General features: G+C 32.7%; 1 protein-coding gene across 1 annotated transcript in view; it reads right to left on the bottom strand.

The window, feature by feature from the left end:
* Positions 1 to 5,048: 5,048 nt before the first annotated feature.
* Positions 5,049 to 14,125, bottom strand: part of krr1 (KRR1 small subunit processome component homolog) — a 9,233-nt gene continuing 156 nt past the window's right edge. Inside the window, exons 2-11 of the mRNA XM_016539525.1 lie at positions 13,490 to 13,662; positions 13,274 to 13,408; positions 12,568 to 12,693; positions 11,414 to 11,497; positions 11,252 to 11,308; positions 10,386 to 10,556; positions 9,286 to 9,363; positions 9,084 to 9,188; positions 6,526 to 6,535; positions 5,049 to 5,098 (exon numbers count right to left, since the gene is read on the bottom strand). Coding sequence (XP_016395011.1) covers positions 5,049 to 5,098; positions 6,526 to 6,535; positions 9,084 to 9,188; positions 9,286 to 9,363; positions 10,386 to 10,556; positions 11,252 to 11,308; positions 11,414 to 11,497; positions 12,568 to 12,693; positions 13,274 to 13,408; positions 13,490 to 13,662 — 989 coding nt within the window. The remainder of the gene's footprint in view (positions 5,099 to 6,525; positions 6,536 to 9,083; positions 9,189 to 9,285; positions 9,364 to 10,385; positions 10,557 to 11,251; positions 11,309 to 11,413; positions 11,498 to 12,567; positions 12,694 to 13,273; positions 13,409 to 13,489; positions 13,663 to 14,125) is intronic.

Below are 14,125 nucleotides of genomic sequence, written 5' to 3'. Positions count from 1 at the left end.
TTTAAGACCTTATTATTTATGATGTTTCTCTGGAATGCTTGATTCTGTTCTTAAATATATACAATATTTTTGTATAATGATGCTAAATGGTACGAGTGTTTGTTTTCCCTGGAATGTGATGCTCATCATAGCTATGGCAGTTTAATGTCTCTTTACATCAGGTTACTATATTACTGTCAGTTAATTTCTTGTACATGAAATGTGTTTGGGATGTTTTCATTTTATTCTTTTTTTTGGTTGTTATTTGGGAGACAGTGATTTATTTATCCTAATTCACGAATGAATAATCAGGTCGAGTTATTACACTGGAATTTTATGATCAGAAATTTACATTATGGGGTTGTAAATGTTTTGTGGTATTGTGGAAAATGTTGATTATTTTTTTTAACTATACAGTGTGTGTGTATATTCCACAATATATTGTATTTTTAAATATTAATTTGCGCTGTGTTAAATGGAAGAGGTCAAGAAAATAATGTAAAAGACAATAAAAGACACTACTCAAGTTGTTATTTGGGAGACAGTGATTTATTTATCCTAATTCACGAATGAATAATCAGGTCGAGTTATTACACTGGAATTTTATGATCAGAAATTTACATTATGGGGTTGTAAATGTTTTGTGGTATTGTGGAAAATGTTGATTTTTTTTTTTAACTATACAGTGTGTGTGTATATTCCACAATATATTGTATTTTTAAATGTTAATTTGCGCTGTGTTAAATGGAAGAGGTCAAGAAAATACTGTAAAAGACAATAAAAGACACTACTCAAGTAATTGGAGTTAGTTGTACTCAATGTGTTTGAGGCAATCAGTTGCCACAAAGTTTTTAAGTTTTGAGCCACATGATTATAGTAATATTAAAGTGTTTGAGTTAAGTGCTACTGAGTAATACTAATACTTATTGAGTAATATAGTTCATTATATATTAAGTATATAACTTATATATTAACTTAATACAATGGCATAAGTGATCAAAAACTGAGTCATTATAACTTATAATATTTGAGTAGACTTTTAATTAAACTTTAGTCAAAAAGTACATGTAGCATGTAATAAAAATATTTAATTTCTAAAAACATTAACACTGTTAATGCACATCAATCAGTTGCCTTTTATTGAGTTCTGTTAACTTATCGGGGTTTACAGTGTACTTGAATCTTGAATTATAAAAAAAAAAAAGAATGTAAACATAATTTTGCAAATAAATGCTTCAAGAAACTGTGTATTTTTCAATCAAATGAAATATCAACGGAGTCACAAGTTTGAGACCACACTGAAAATCTGTGTTAAACTCAAAATTTCATTTAAACCCAGAAACAGATTTTGGAGGGGGAAAAATTAAATGTGGAAGAAATATTTCAGATTTATATTCCACTTTTCACTCAAATTTTTATAATATAATTTGTAATGACAAAAAGGATTTTCACATTTAGTTTCAGATTTTAAATCCCACTGGAAAATAAAATAAATATGTACATAGATGTATTACAATAGACTACGTATTTATAAAATAAATATACTACAACAGATCACTGCTGTTTTGGTTTTATTTTAATTATTACTTCTATTATAGTACTCATTAATATACTGAAATAGCTTTTATCTGTATATTTTCAGTTTTTATTTACATTTTAGTTTTAGTCATTTTAATATGTGCTTTTGTCATTTTTTTATTCGTTTTTTTTTAATCATATTTATATTTAGCTTTACTTTTGTTTTACATTGAGTAATTTTAGCACTTCAATTTAAACTCAATGCTGCCCAGGCTTTTAAGTTTACGTTTTTCATCTAATATTTTATTTTTATTCTTTTTTTTTATTATTTTAGCTTGGCTTTATTTCAATTGATTACACATTTTTAATAGTTTTAATTAACAAAAATAATGCTGATGATCATTTTGCAAGCACAGAAACATTTCGGGTCAGAGAAAAACACGTTTCCGACGTATCGCAGTGGAATCTCTAAATAAGACCCAGCATCGCTGCTCTCAAGCATTCACACATCAGGAAAAGAGAAACACTACGCACTGCTGCAGGTTGCTGATTTCCACAGCCGCACCAATCTACATGCAGTTAATGAAGCTCCATATGCTAAAAAACTGTTTTGCAATCATTGTACGAGAGGTATAATAGACTTCATTCGCTTCATTTGCCCGAGTTAACCTGGTAAGCAGGGTTCAAATGGTGAAGAGGTGAAGTGGTTTAACCCACAAACCAGTGTGGTATGCAACCAATGTGGCAGCATTCAGAGGCGTTAACATGTCTGATGTAAACAGTGCTGGGTAGTAGCTGATTACATGTAATCTGGATTACATAATCAGATTCCAAAATTATGTAGCTTTAAAACTTACAGTTCCTTCACGAACCCCAGTTTGGGAATCCGTGACATCATGTAATATTTAATGCACTTGTTATTAAAATATTTTCCTTTCTCTTGGTATTTTTAAATCAATATGGTACAATATTATCCGATTTAAATCGAGTTGGGTCAAAAGTAATCTAAAAGTAGTCTGATTATATTAACTAAAACGTGTAAAGCTAATGGATTTCGTTACTAACTACAATTTTATTTTTACAAACTTGTAGCTCTGGATATAAATATCGTTCCTCTAAGTCAGATGCTCTGTGAAAAAGCGGAAGTGAGCAGACCACCAACAGGAAACCTACCTCGCGGATACCCTGAATGCTTACCAGTTGTACAGTAAGTTTAACAGTCAAACTCAGTGATGATTGACTATTTTTATGTTCTGATCTCGCTCTCTCAGTTCTGCTGGGTTTGGCTTCCTGCGAACCGTTCTTTGATATCACGGATCCAGTGTTTATTGAGGAATGCGAGAGAAAACATAACTCACATCGTGCCAGTGTGAAGCCTGCGGCCGCGAACATGCGTTACATGGTAAATAACAGATGTTTCCTGATGTCCTAAGATTTTTAACATGAACCCCGTTTACTGTCTTCATACGGTACTTGTTCCTGTTCTTATTGTGCTCTTATTGTGCAAGACAAGTTTTTCTTATACAATATCCTGTTTCATTGAGCAAAGGCTTTGAAGCCCCACAGTAAAATAAAATAAAATTTGTCAAATATGAACAACAACAAGCATCAGTGTGGTTTTAGTATGGCTAATGTACTCTTATAGTATTTATTAATATTATTATCATTTCTTATAAACAGGATATTGTCATGCAATATGTATATTTAATTTAACGTTTAAAACCCACTGTAAAATTAAATACAAAATATAAACTACATAAGACATCCGTGTTGTTACTATTATAGTATTCATTAATATTATTTTTTATTTAAAAAAAAAAGGATTTTCACATTTAGTTCGAGACTTTTAAACGCCACTGTAAAATATACACTACAACAGACATCAGTGTTAATATTACTTATAGTATTTATTAATATTAATAGCATTTTTTTCTTATGCAATATCCTGTTTCATTGGAAATAAAAGGATTTTCACTTTAGTTTTAGACTGTAAAATAAAATAAATATGTAAAAAACAATAATAGACATCAGTGTTGTTTTATTATTACTTAGAGCATTTATTCATATTAATATCACTTTTTCTCATGCAATATCCTTCAATATCAAATATCCTCTACAACAGAAATCAGTGTTGTTTTAGTATTACTTATATACTTTTATAGCTTTTATTAATATTTTAAATGAGATTTTTAGGATCCAATCAATTCCTCATAAAATCACATCCTGTCATATTTTTTTTTCTCATGCAATATCCTGTTTTATTGGAGTCAAAATGATTTTAACTTCTAGTTTTCAGACCCCACTGTAAAATAAAATATGCAAAATATAAACTACAATAGTCATCAGTGTTGTTTTAGTATTACTTATATAATATTACAGTTTTTAATTAATATTTGAATGGACTTTTATAGAATTCAGTTAATCACATCCCGTCCAAATTTTTTCATCTCCTATAGGAAATCCATCAGATTATGTAAGTAACATGCATGCATGTCCTGCTAGAAAAAACCAGCCTAAGTTGGTTTGCTGGTCTCAGCTGGTTTAAATGGTCTCCCAGCTTGACAAGTCGAACACTAAATGCCCAAATGTCCTTTAAACCAGTTTTAAGGCTGTTTTAGGGAATGAACACAATTTCCCGAAAGATTGCATGTATGTCTACGTCTCAATCATAAGATGAAATCTCATTCTCGATCATTAATGAAGCCATAGTGCGTGCATGTGTTTGTGTGCAGACGTGGGATGACGTGTGGCTGAAACACCCTTCTCACAAAGCCTGGAATCATATTTGTGTGCAATTATGCGCCAGCGCAAGTATGCAAACCACTGCATATGTGCAGGATGCCAAATCAATACTGAAACTATGAAAGCTAATAAAACGGTGTTTCTCATCAGTCATTAGCAGCTGCTGCAACACTTAATAATACGATTCAATTTCTTAACATTACTGCATGAGGAATGATTAACTAACAAAAATAACTACATTTTTAACATCTCAAGTTGTAGAATTTAACATCAGTTAATGCATTATGAACGAGCATGATTTATCAAACGTAAAATACAGTGGGTATGAAATAATCACATTTTGTTGCTTTGCAGCCTGAAATGAAGACAGACACAGTTTTTGTTTGATCCAGCTGTATTTACTCACATCCAAGTGAAAGATAAAACACTAACATGTCAGAAAAAAAACCAGAGTCACTGAGTTGGAAAAAGGATCAGTATTTTGTTGAAGCACCTTTTGCTTTAATTACAGCCTTTAGTCTGTCGGGATTTGTCTCTACTATCTTTGCACATCTAGACTTTGCAATATTTGCAGAACTGCTCAAGTTCAGTTAAATGTGGTGGTGACTGCGATGGAAATTTTTATTATAGCTTGACTGATCTAAATAAGAATATTGGATTTTGGGTCAGCACTTCATGTTCCTTCTTATCAGGTGGCGTGATGTTTTCAACTGAACGTGCAAGAACACAATTGGTTGAGACCCAAGGGATACGGTTATCTTTGAAAATGTATACTTCAGAGTATAAATGCTGTTAACAGTGACCTCTCCTTATCTCTCCCTTCGCACACAGAGGTTCACTGTGATCATTTCTGCAGAAACTAAAGCAACGACAAAGACAAACCCTAACTGGTTTCTCAGTTTCACGTTTATTGATCAATTTAGAAATTCCACAAAACACCCCCAGAACAGGTTATCATCACCGCCTCCACGCTCTACTGGAGGTATGCTGTTATTTGGATGCTGAGCTGCATTGGGTTTCCGCCAGACATATCGTTTGGTGTCGAGGACAAATAATTCAATTTTAGTCTCATCTGCCTCAGAATCTTCAAGGTGCATTTTGGCAAAGCTCAGTCTGACTGCATGTGGCCTTTCTCGAGGAGTGGCTTTTTTCTTGCAACATTTGTGGAGAATTTGTGATATTGTTATCACACGCACACAATGAGCACTCTTTGTCATAAATTCCTGCAGCTGCTTCAGAGTTGCTTTAGCTCTCGGTCGCCTCTCTGACCAGTTTCATCCGGCTCTTTCATCAGTTTGGAGTGACGTCCCGATCCAGGGAGGCTCTGTGTTGTACCAAATACCTTCCACGTCTTAATAATAGACTTCACTGTGCTTCTAGGCATTGATAAAGCCTTTGAAATGTTTTTCTATCCATCTGCTGCCTGTCCACAACTTTATCCCGGAGAGCTTTTGACAGTGCCTTGCAGCCCGTAGTTGATTGTCTGCTTCAGTTGCGCTACCAAGGACCGAAATGCTCCAGGAAAGCTCTTTTCATGCTGAGCTGATCAAAATGAGCACAGCTGAAAGTCAAATGGCTTTGTGTGCCATTGAGAAGGTGATCAGCTGCACCTGATAGAGTTTACAAGTCATTTTTAGGAGGGGCTGATCCTTTTTCCAACTCAGTGATTCTGTTTTTTGGTTTTATCTTTTACTTGGATGTTATAAGTTGCTAACTAAGTTATGAGTTAATACAGCTGGATAAAACAAAAACTGTGACCATCTTCAATTCAGGCTACAAAGCAACAAAATGTGATTATTTTAAAGGGGCTGATTCTTTTCTAAACCCACTGTACCACTTATAAAACAACATTAACCCACTGATAGATGATGTAAAAGTGTTGTTCACTGTTACGTCATGTTAACTATTAGCTACACTTTACAGGAAAAGTCTGGAAAGTATGGAAGCTTGTTTCCAACACAGAGTTAAAAAAATAATAATTGTGGCTTTTTATCTGGCAATTCTGACTTTTTTTCTCAGAATTCTGAGTTTACATCTGACAGTTCAGACCTTTTTTTTTTATTCTGAGTTTATATCTAGAAACTTTATATTTTTTCTTCTGAATTCTGAGTTTACCTCTTGCAAAAAAAATTTTTTTTAATTTGAGTGAGTTTACATCATGCACTTTTTTTCTCAGAATTCGCATCTCGCAATCTACATTTTTCTTTCTCAGAATTCTGAGTTTACGTCACACAATTCTGACAATTTTTTTTGGGGAATCCTGAGTTTATATCTTGCAATTATCAATTTTTTTTTCTTCAGAATTCTGACTTTTTTCTCTGAATTCAAAACAAGCTTCTATAGTAAAGGGCCCACTGTACTGTGTTACTATGAATTAACGGAAAATGTCCTGTCAGAAAAACACTAGTACCGTTTCTGTTTTCTACTGACGTTTTTCTTAGTGTACAAAATTAAACCTCATTGGCTGGTGTGAAGATGCAGGAAACTGCATAATTTCACACTTCTTACAGTAAATGTGTTGCCACTTAATTTTCAACAGAGGAAATTATCGAGGTGTGTCTCCGCTCATGCAGCGGCTGCAGACTAGAGACATGTGAAGAAAACCTCTGTCGTAAGTGTTCATAACAAAAAAGACACTCCCTTCCCCAAAACCACTTTACTTCATATCTGTCACTTCCTTTCACAGGAAACTCCACCCGCGATGCACCTCAGAGCAAGTCTCCTCCTGATCTCTCAAACAGAGTTTATATTGAGCCCAGGAAGCTTTTCTTCACTTCATACACAATTACAAATCGTCTCCTTGGTATTATAAAGTTCTATCTGCATTCTGAGTAGTTTTGAGATGTTGAGCTTCAAAGTTTTTGCATTCCATTCGACTGTGCAGATAGAACCTTTTTGTTTTTTTAAATAAAAAAGTCCCAAAATATACACAACATAAAAAAAATCTGTCACATAATGTAAATAAGCTGTCACAGAATAAGTATGTGAATAACTCAATTTTAAAAAAAATGTCAGGTAGAACCTTATAATTCCAAGGCGATGAAATGTCTGAATGTCATCGCTGTAACGGGTGTCTGTACTCAAAATGCTTTTGTTTATGTCAGGAGCTGATTATGTGGCATGAAACCACGAACAAAACTACTCAAGATAACAAAAATAAGCATTAAATAGGATGATCATCGTTTACGACAAATGCATTGCTTTGTGTAGTGAATTTCCTTCTCTTGAGAGAATGAAACCAATGAAACTCACCTAACATTAGGAACACTGAACCTGCAGACAGTGAATCATGTTTCTGTGGAAGCTTATTTCAGCCTCAGAATAAAAACACAAAAAAAGGTAACTGCGACTTTTAAGTTACAACGTTTTTTTTTCTGAATTCAGTGTTTACATCTCACAATTGTTTTTGTGCCACAGAATAAAATAAAGATAATTCCAACTTTTAATCACAATTCTAACTTTTTTCTTCAAACTGCTAATTTATCTCTTGCAATTCTAACTTCTTTCCTCAGAATTGCGAGTTTAAATATTGCAATTTTGACTTTCTGAGTTTACATCTCAGAATTATTTTTTTGTCGTTGTTGTTTCCACCACGGAATTCTGAGTTTACATCTTGCAATTCTGTTTTTTGTTTATTTGTTTCCGGCATGGAATAAAAAAAAAGGTAACTGCATCTTTTTACCTTGCAATTCTAACTTTTGTTTCTTCGAATTCTGAGTTTATATCTCGCAATTCTGACTTTTTTCCTCAGAATTCTGAGTTTACAATTCAAAATTCAGTTTTTTTGTTTCCACCATGGAATAAAAAAAAAATAAAAATGGTAATTGCAACTTTTTTAGCAATGAACTTTTTTTCTAAGAACTGCGAGATCACAATTACGTTTCTTAGATTTTTATTCCGTGGTGGAAATAAGCTTCCATATGTCTCCATTGTTTAAGCATTTACAAAAAATGACAAATTTTCCAATTTTGTTCCTTACGATTCTGGTTCTGTTTTGTGTCACCGATAATACAATGCAGCATAAAATCTTGGTTCTGACGCAAAACTAGCTGAGAAACACTGCAAATGCAATGACATTTAGACATTTGTCAGAGTGACTCAAGTGTTTTTGGGCTGTTGCGTTTATCTTTTGAGCAGCAGACAGCTATAACCGTATAAATAACTCTGTGTGTGAAGGTTATAAATGGACTCGACTGGGACCCTGCGCTGTCATCCTGCGGCTCATTCTGCCTGGCGGTTGTGATTATCAGACTCATATCAGTCCCGCTCATGTTTGCCTGCGTTTACTGCCTACAGCGCTGTTATAAGCTGTTTGCATATGAATGAAACATCCTGATCTCACTCATAAAACAATGTCCACATTCAGCCAAAGCCACGTTTCCACTGGGACAGAGAGGAACATCAACGCATCTTTATCCAAAGCAACTTCCAGTTTCACGTCTTTCCCGCCTCTTACTCCTCGCCTCCTACACACTAAAGTCTAATAAATGCCTGAGATTCATTCAGGTGTTATAATGATGCTGACAAAGTTTGAAACCAAACATCTTTTATATAAACACATTGACTAATAAACACAACGTTACAGCAACGATCAGGATCACAGTCAGATCAGCAGAGATCAGATCGAGCGACGCACATTAGCTCTTGACTTTCTTCCGTCTGCCGTCTTTTGCTGAAGGCGTCTCATATTAGTTATTATTATTATTAATTATAATAGAATATTTTAGTATTTAATATATTTTAGTAATAGTATTTTTATGACACAACGATATATGAAAGCGTGGTGTATGTTTCTGGATGCATACTGTATTGTGAAGTATTTAGTGACTCGTGTGTGTGGTGTTTGCTGTACCTGGTTTGCTCTTCTTCACGACTGGCTTCTCTTTAGGAGGAATGAAATCTTTCTGCCGCTGCTCTTGTCTCTTGGTTAAAGCTTCAGCCTGCTTCGCCTTCAGCCCCGGAAATAAAGCACAAGCCGTTATGAGTGAACTAGTTCCCACCAGTCGCTGCATCTGAGCTCATAATTACTCAGAAAAACCATTATACCTTAATTTCATTCATCTTCTGGCGTCTCTTCTCGCTCTCTCGCAGGAAGAACTCACCGGTCGCCAGCTCCTTATCAATCTGTGCAGAAAAATATTTCACATGAGCTATGACAACTGTTAAAAGAGGACTTTGCATTTATTTATTTTTTAAATAACTGATTATTATTGTAATTTATGTATCCAGGGATGTTTTCAAAAATACATTAAAAATCTATAAATGTTTATTTATTATAAATTTGATATTATTAAATATTATATAGAATATTTTAATTTATGAATTAATATTTAAGCATATAAAATATAAAAATATATTTATTATATTTGTAATATATTCATTTATAAATTAATTATCTGTAGATTTGATATGAAATGTTAATTAAATATGTTACTTGATTTATGAATATCAATTGGTGCAGAAAAATATTTCACATGAGCAATGACTGTTAAAACTTATCATTAATTTATTTTTAATTACCTGATTGCTATTGTAATTTATACATCAAGGGATGTCCTCAAAAATACATTTTAAAAAATCTATGAATCTATTTATTTACTATAAATTTTAGATTATTAAATATTATATTATATTTAAATATTTACTTAATATTTAATCATGTAAAATCTATAAATTACTTATATTTACAATAATATATTTATAATTTATAGATTTGATATTAAATGTTATTTGAATATTTTACTTAATTTATTAAATAAAATATAGAACTGATATTTATCAATATAAAATCTACAAATATTTATATTAATAATATATTTTATTTATCAAATTATCTATAGATTTGACATTAAATGTTAAGAAAAACATTTTATTAATATTTAATATCAAATCTATAAATAATTAATAAATAAATATATTTACAGTTTTTCAACTACGTTGACTATTATTTTAATTAATGTTTCTCTTGTATTGAATTTTGCACATTAAATATGCTTCATGAAAAAAAAAAGTACTAATTGTCTAAAGAATTTTTACATTACATTTGCATCTTTTATCATATTGTCTACTGTGACTTGATCAAGTTTATGGTGTATAATCCCTGTAGGCCTCATTGCTCCTATAGCACTTGATTTGTGGACTCGTACCTTGCTCTCGGGCTGCGGCGGAGGGAACGGCGTGTACTCCTTCTTCACCGTCTTCTTCTTGGGCTGCTTGCGTTTGGACAGACTCTTATGGCGGAAGTTGGGCAGGAATCTCTCCCAGCTCTGAGTGCGCAGCTCCGGGTCGTTCGCCAGCTCTCGCTTGATCATTAACGTCTAGAAAAGATTCAATCACACACACAATTAACCATCTACAATACAAACAAAATATCATCCGTATGCAAAGTGACCCACATTTGGTTTTTGACCACTGAAAATGTGTATAATTTACTCAAGGAGCCATACTGAAATCCCTGTATCTCTGGAAATGAACTATAGAGGTCCTAAAAAATTAAGACGCCCAAAGAAATGTTAGTTAAGAAATAAAATATAAAAGGGCATTAAGATATCTTTAATACTTCTTGAGTTACAGGCATGCAAACTTTGGGGAAAAAAAACTTGAAGTGCTCTTTCCCCATTTTTGAACGGTCACCATTGCCATATAATGCAACAAAGATTGCTCAAGTCAACAGATTTTACTAACAGACCTACCAGTCTCTGAGGAAACTCAGCAATCTTTCTGAAGTCAGTTTTACTCAACTGTAATTTGGCTCCAAATCTCAGGTGAAAATTGTCATTTTACAAAATATTGGATTACTCAATAAATATACATCTATGACATTTAATATTTAGCCTTTCATCACTATTTATGCTCGTCTTCCTTAAAAACAAATGTTAACAAATTCAAAAATTTTCGCAGGAAATTTGGTTAATTTACACAGAATGACTGAATTACACCTCATCCTCTTGATTTACAGTATTTATTCGTCTGAATCTTATTTTGAACATCCATCACACAGTCTTCTATGTACCTTTATGTTGTAAATGGGGTGAATATTCTTCATTGTGTCCAACACCACTTTCCGTACCTGCAGAAGCAAGCGAGAAACACCAGCTTATTCCTCCACATCATTTATTTTTCAGGATGAATAGGTTTGAATTATTAAAGTGCATTGAGCAGCTAAAGGTATGACCTCCTTGAGGCCGCTGTAGGGGCCGAGGGCAGAAACCGTGTTTCCCTGAACCATCACGTAACAGCTGGTCAGCAGCTCTAGAGCCTGAAATAACATGAAATCACCGGAACATTTAATTACAGCATCAGATGAAACGTCTCACCTGACAAACAAAACATGAAGCTCAGAAAGCAATGAAACTAAATCAAAACCCACCATAAACTGAGCCACAAAACACCAACAGAACTTTCTTCAAAAACAGAGAAAACTAATAAAATCCATTTAAAAACCTTTATAAAAGTCCATCAGTGAAAATGTGCCTTTTTTAGTTTTTTTTTTTAATACAAAATTATTACTTTTTAGTTTATGAATTTAAAAAAATTGTAAATTATAAATTTATTTTAAAATCTTAATTAACAATTTTTGTCTTTACCGTCAGTTTTAATCGATTTAATGCATCCTTGCAGAAAAAAATATTAATTTATTCAAAAAAATAATTGTACCAACTGCAAATTGTATTGTGTAGTAATAACATACTTTATTATTATTGTTACTTTTTTTTTTATATATATTTTGTATTATAGATGTTTAAGTTATATGTGACTGCACTGTTAGGATTGCTCAAATTTCACTATACTTGTATAGTGACAATAAAGAAATCTTGAATCTTGAATCTTGAAAAAATATAAATTATATTGAGATTTTATATGATAAAATATTCATAAATTGAATTAAACTAATAAATTAAAGCATATTTAGAAGAATCAACAAATGAAAAGACACGCCTGACATATAAAACATAAAGCTCCTAAAACAATAAACCTAAATCAAATCACATCACAATCTGAGCCATAAAACATCAAAAAACTTTCTTCATCTCTTCAAAGTAAAGAACAAAAGAAAAGAAAAGAAAATCCCTCTATAGACCCAAAGTCCATCTGTGAAAATGTGCCTTTTTTTAGTTTTATCAATTACTCTTTAGTCTTTATAAATGTATAAAATTGTACATTTATTTAAAATGATCAGAAATCACTATAATTACAATATAATACATGATTATATTCTTATGTTATATATACATCATAATTTTTGACCTCACTGCATGTGAATAAAACATAATGAGAAGTACATTATAATATGACCAAAGGCAGGAGGACTGTGCAGTCTTCGCTCACCTTCAGCGTGGAGCCCTTGGGGCCGATCAGTCTCTGTCGTCTCTTCACAAAGCGCTCTCTGTTGCGGACAAGCGTCCCAATTTTAACTATGTCACATGCCATGTCGTCTTCTAGTATCCTTACAGCCTGAAATGAATAAGACAGTTTAACAAGAGATTTGAGTCTAAAGTTTGGAATAATTAAGATTTTTTTTTCATGTTTTTGAAAGAATTCTCTTATGTTCAACAAGGCTGAATTCATTTAATGAAAAAAAAAAAACATTAATAATATTAATAAAATATTAACATTTTAAATAGCCGTTTATTATTTGAATATACTGTAAAGTTTAATTTATTCCCGTGATGCAAAGCTGAATTTTCAGGACCATTACATTTTGTAACATTATAAATGTCTTTACAGTCACTTTTTATCAATTTAATGCATACCTGCTGAATAAAAGTATTAATTTCTTTACAAATGTACTGATCAAAAACTATATTTTAAATATATTATTGGTATTTTAAATAAATTTAGAGAATTTATATGATTTAATATTTTACTAAATTCATATATATAGATATTTTTTGTATTTATAATAATATTTCTATTTCTATTTATGTATTTTACGTATGAATTAAGTAAAATATTTTATTATTATTGAACTATTTCAAATCTATAATTCATTTATATATAAAATACTAACAATATATTATTGATGAGCTCATACCTGTTCAAACGGCACACTTCTAGCCAATAACTTGATGAGATCCCTCGCTCTGAGGATGGCATAGGGGTCGAATGTTTTCTTTGTTGTGTGCACCGTCATACTGCCTTCAATCAGGTCCAGTGTGGCATTGACGAACTACAGAGCAGCAGCACAGATTCAAAGAAATGACACAAACTAATTCAAAGAGCATTCAGAAACCATCTTCACGACACTCACGACATCTCCGAGAGCCTTCTGCACCAGCGGCCAGCACTCTTTCAGATACACCTCTCTGTACTTGGGGAAAAGCGTGGCGAAACTGCTCTCCTCCAGCAGACCTTTGGGATTGTCCACCCGGCTGAACTTAGGCTCTTTCCAGCCGTCTGGAACCGTCTGCAGTTCAGTCTCCTCTGTTTAACACAAAACCCAGAGTTTCATTAGTCATTACACAAAAGCTTTCATCTAAAACGTCTTGCAGTACAGATAATACAGACACAATCCTCCCAACCCGAGGCTAAGGAGAGCTCCACCATGTGTCTTTAGTAAAAGTGCTTGGTGACTTTATAATATATAAGTTCCACTGTATTTTTATGTACCATGTAAATACTATATTATAAGAATATGTTAATCATTCAGTGCTCAGGTGTGTTTTGGAGAAATGCAATGGAACGGACAATTCAACAAATACACAATAAATGAACTTTAGGAGAAAACTGTAATTAAAAAAAGCGCACAATAACAAAAAAAATGCATCATTGTAGCTAAAAGAAACATGGGTTTTAATTCTACACGAGCGGCGTCAAACATAAACATCTCATTTAAAGTCAATGAACCGGATATTGTTAACACGCGCGAGGTCCCTGAGAATTATAT

Source organism: Sinocyclocheilus rhinocerous, unplaced genomic scaffold, assembly GCF_001515625.1.
Source record: "Sinocyclocheilus rhinocerous isolate Xijiao unplaced genomic scaffold, SAMN03320098_v1.1 scaffold3263, whole genome shotgun sequence".
Taxonomy (NCBI): Eukaryota; Metazoa; Chordata; class Actinopteri; order Cypriniformes; family Cyprinidae; genus Sinocyclocheilus; species Sinocyclocheilus rhinocerous.
The sequence above is the reverse complement of the archived record's forward strand: the minus strand, read 5'-3'. Positions and strand labels throughout refer to the sequence as shown.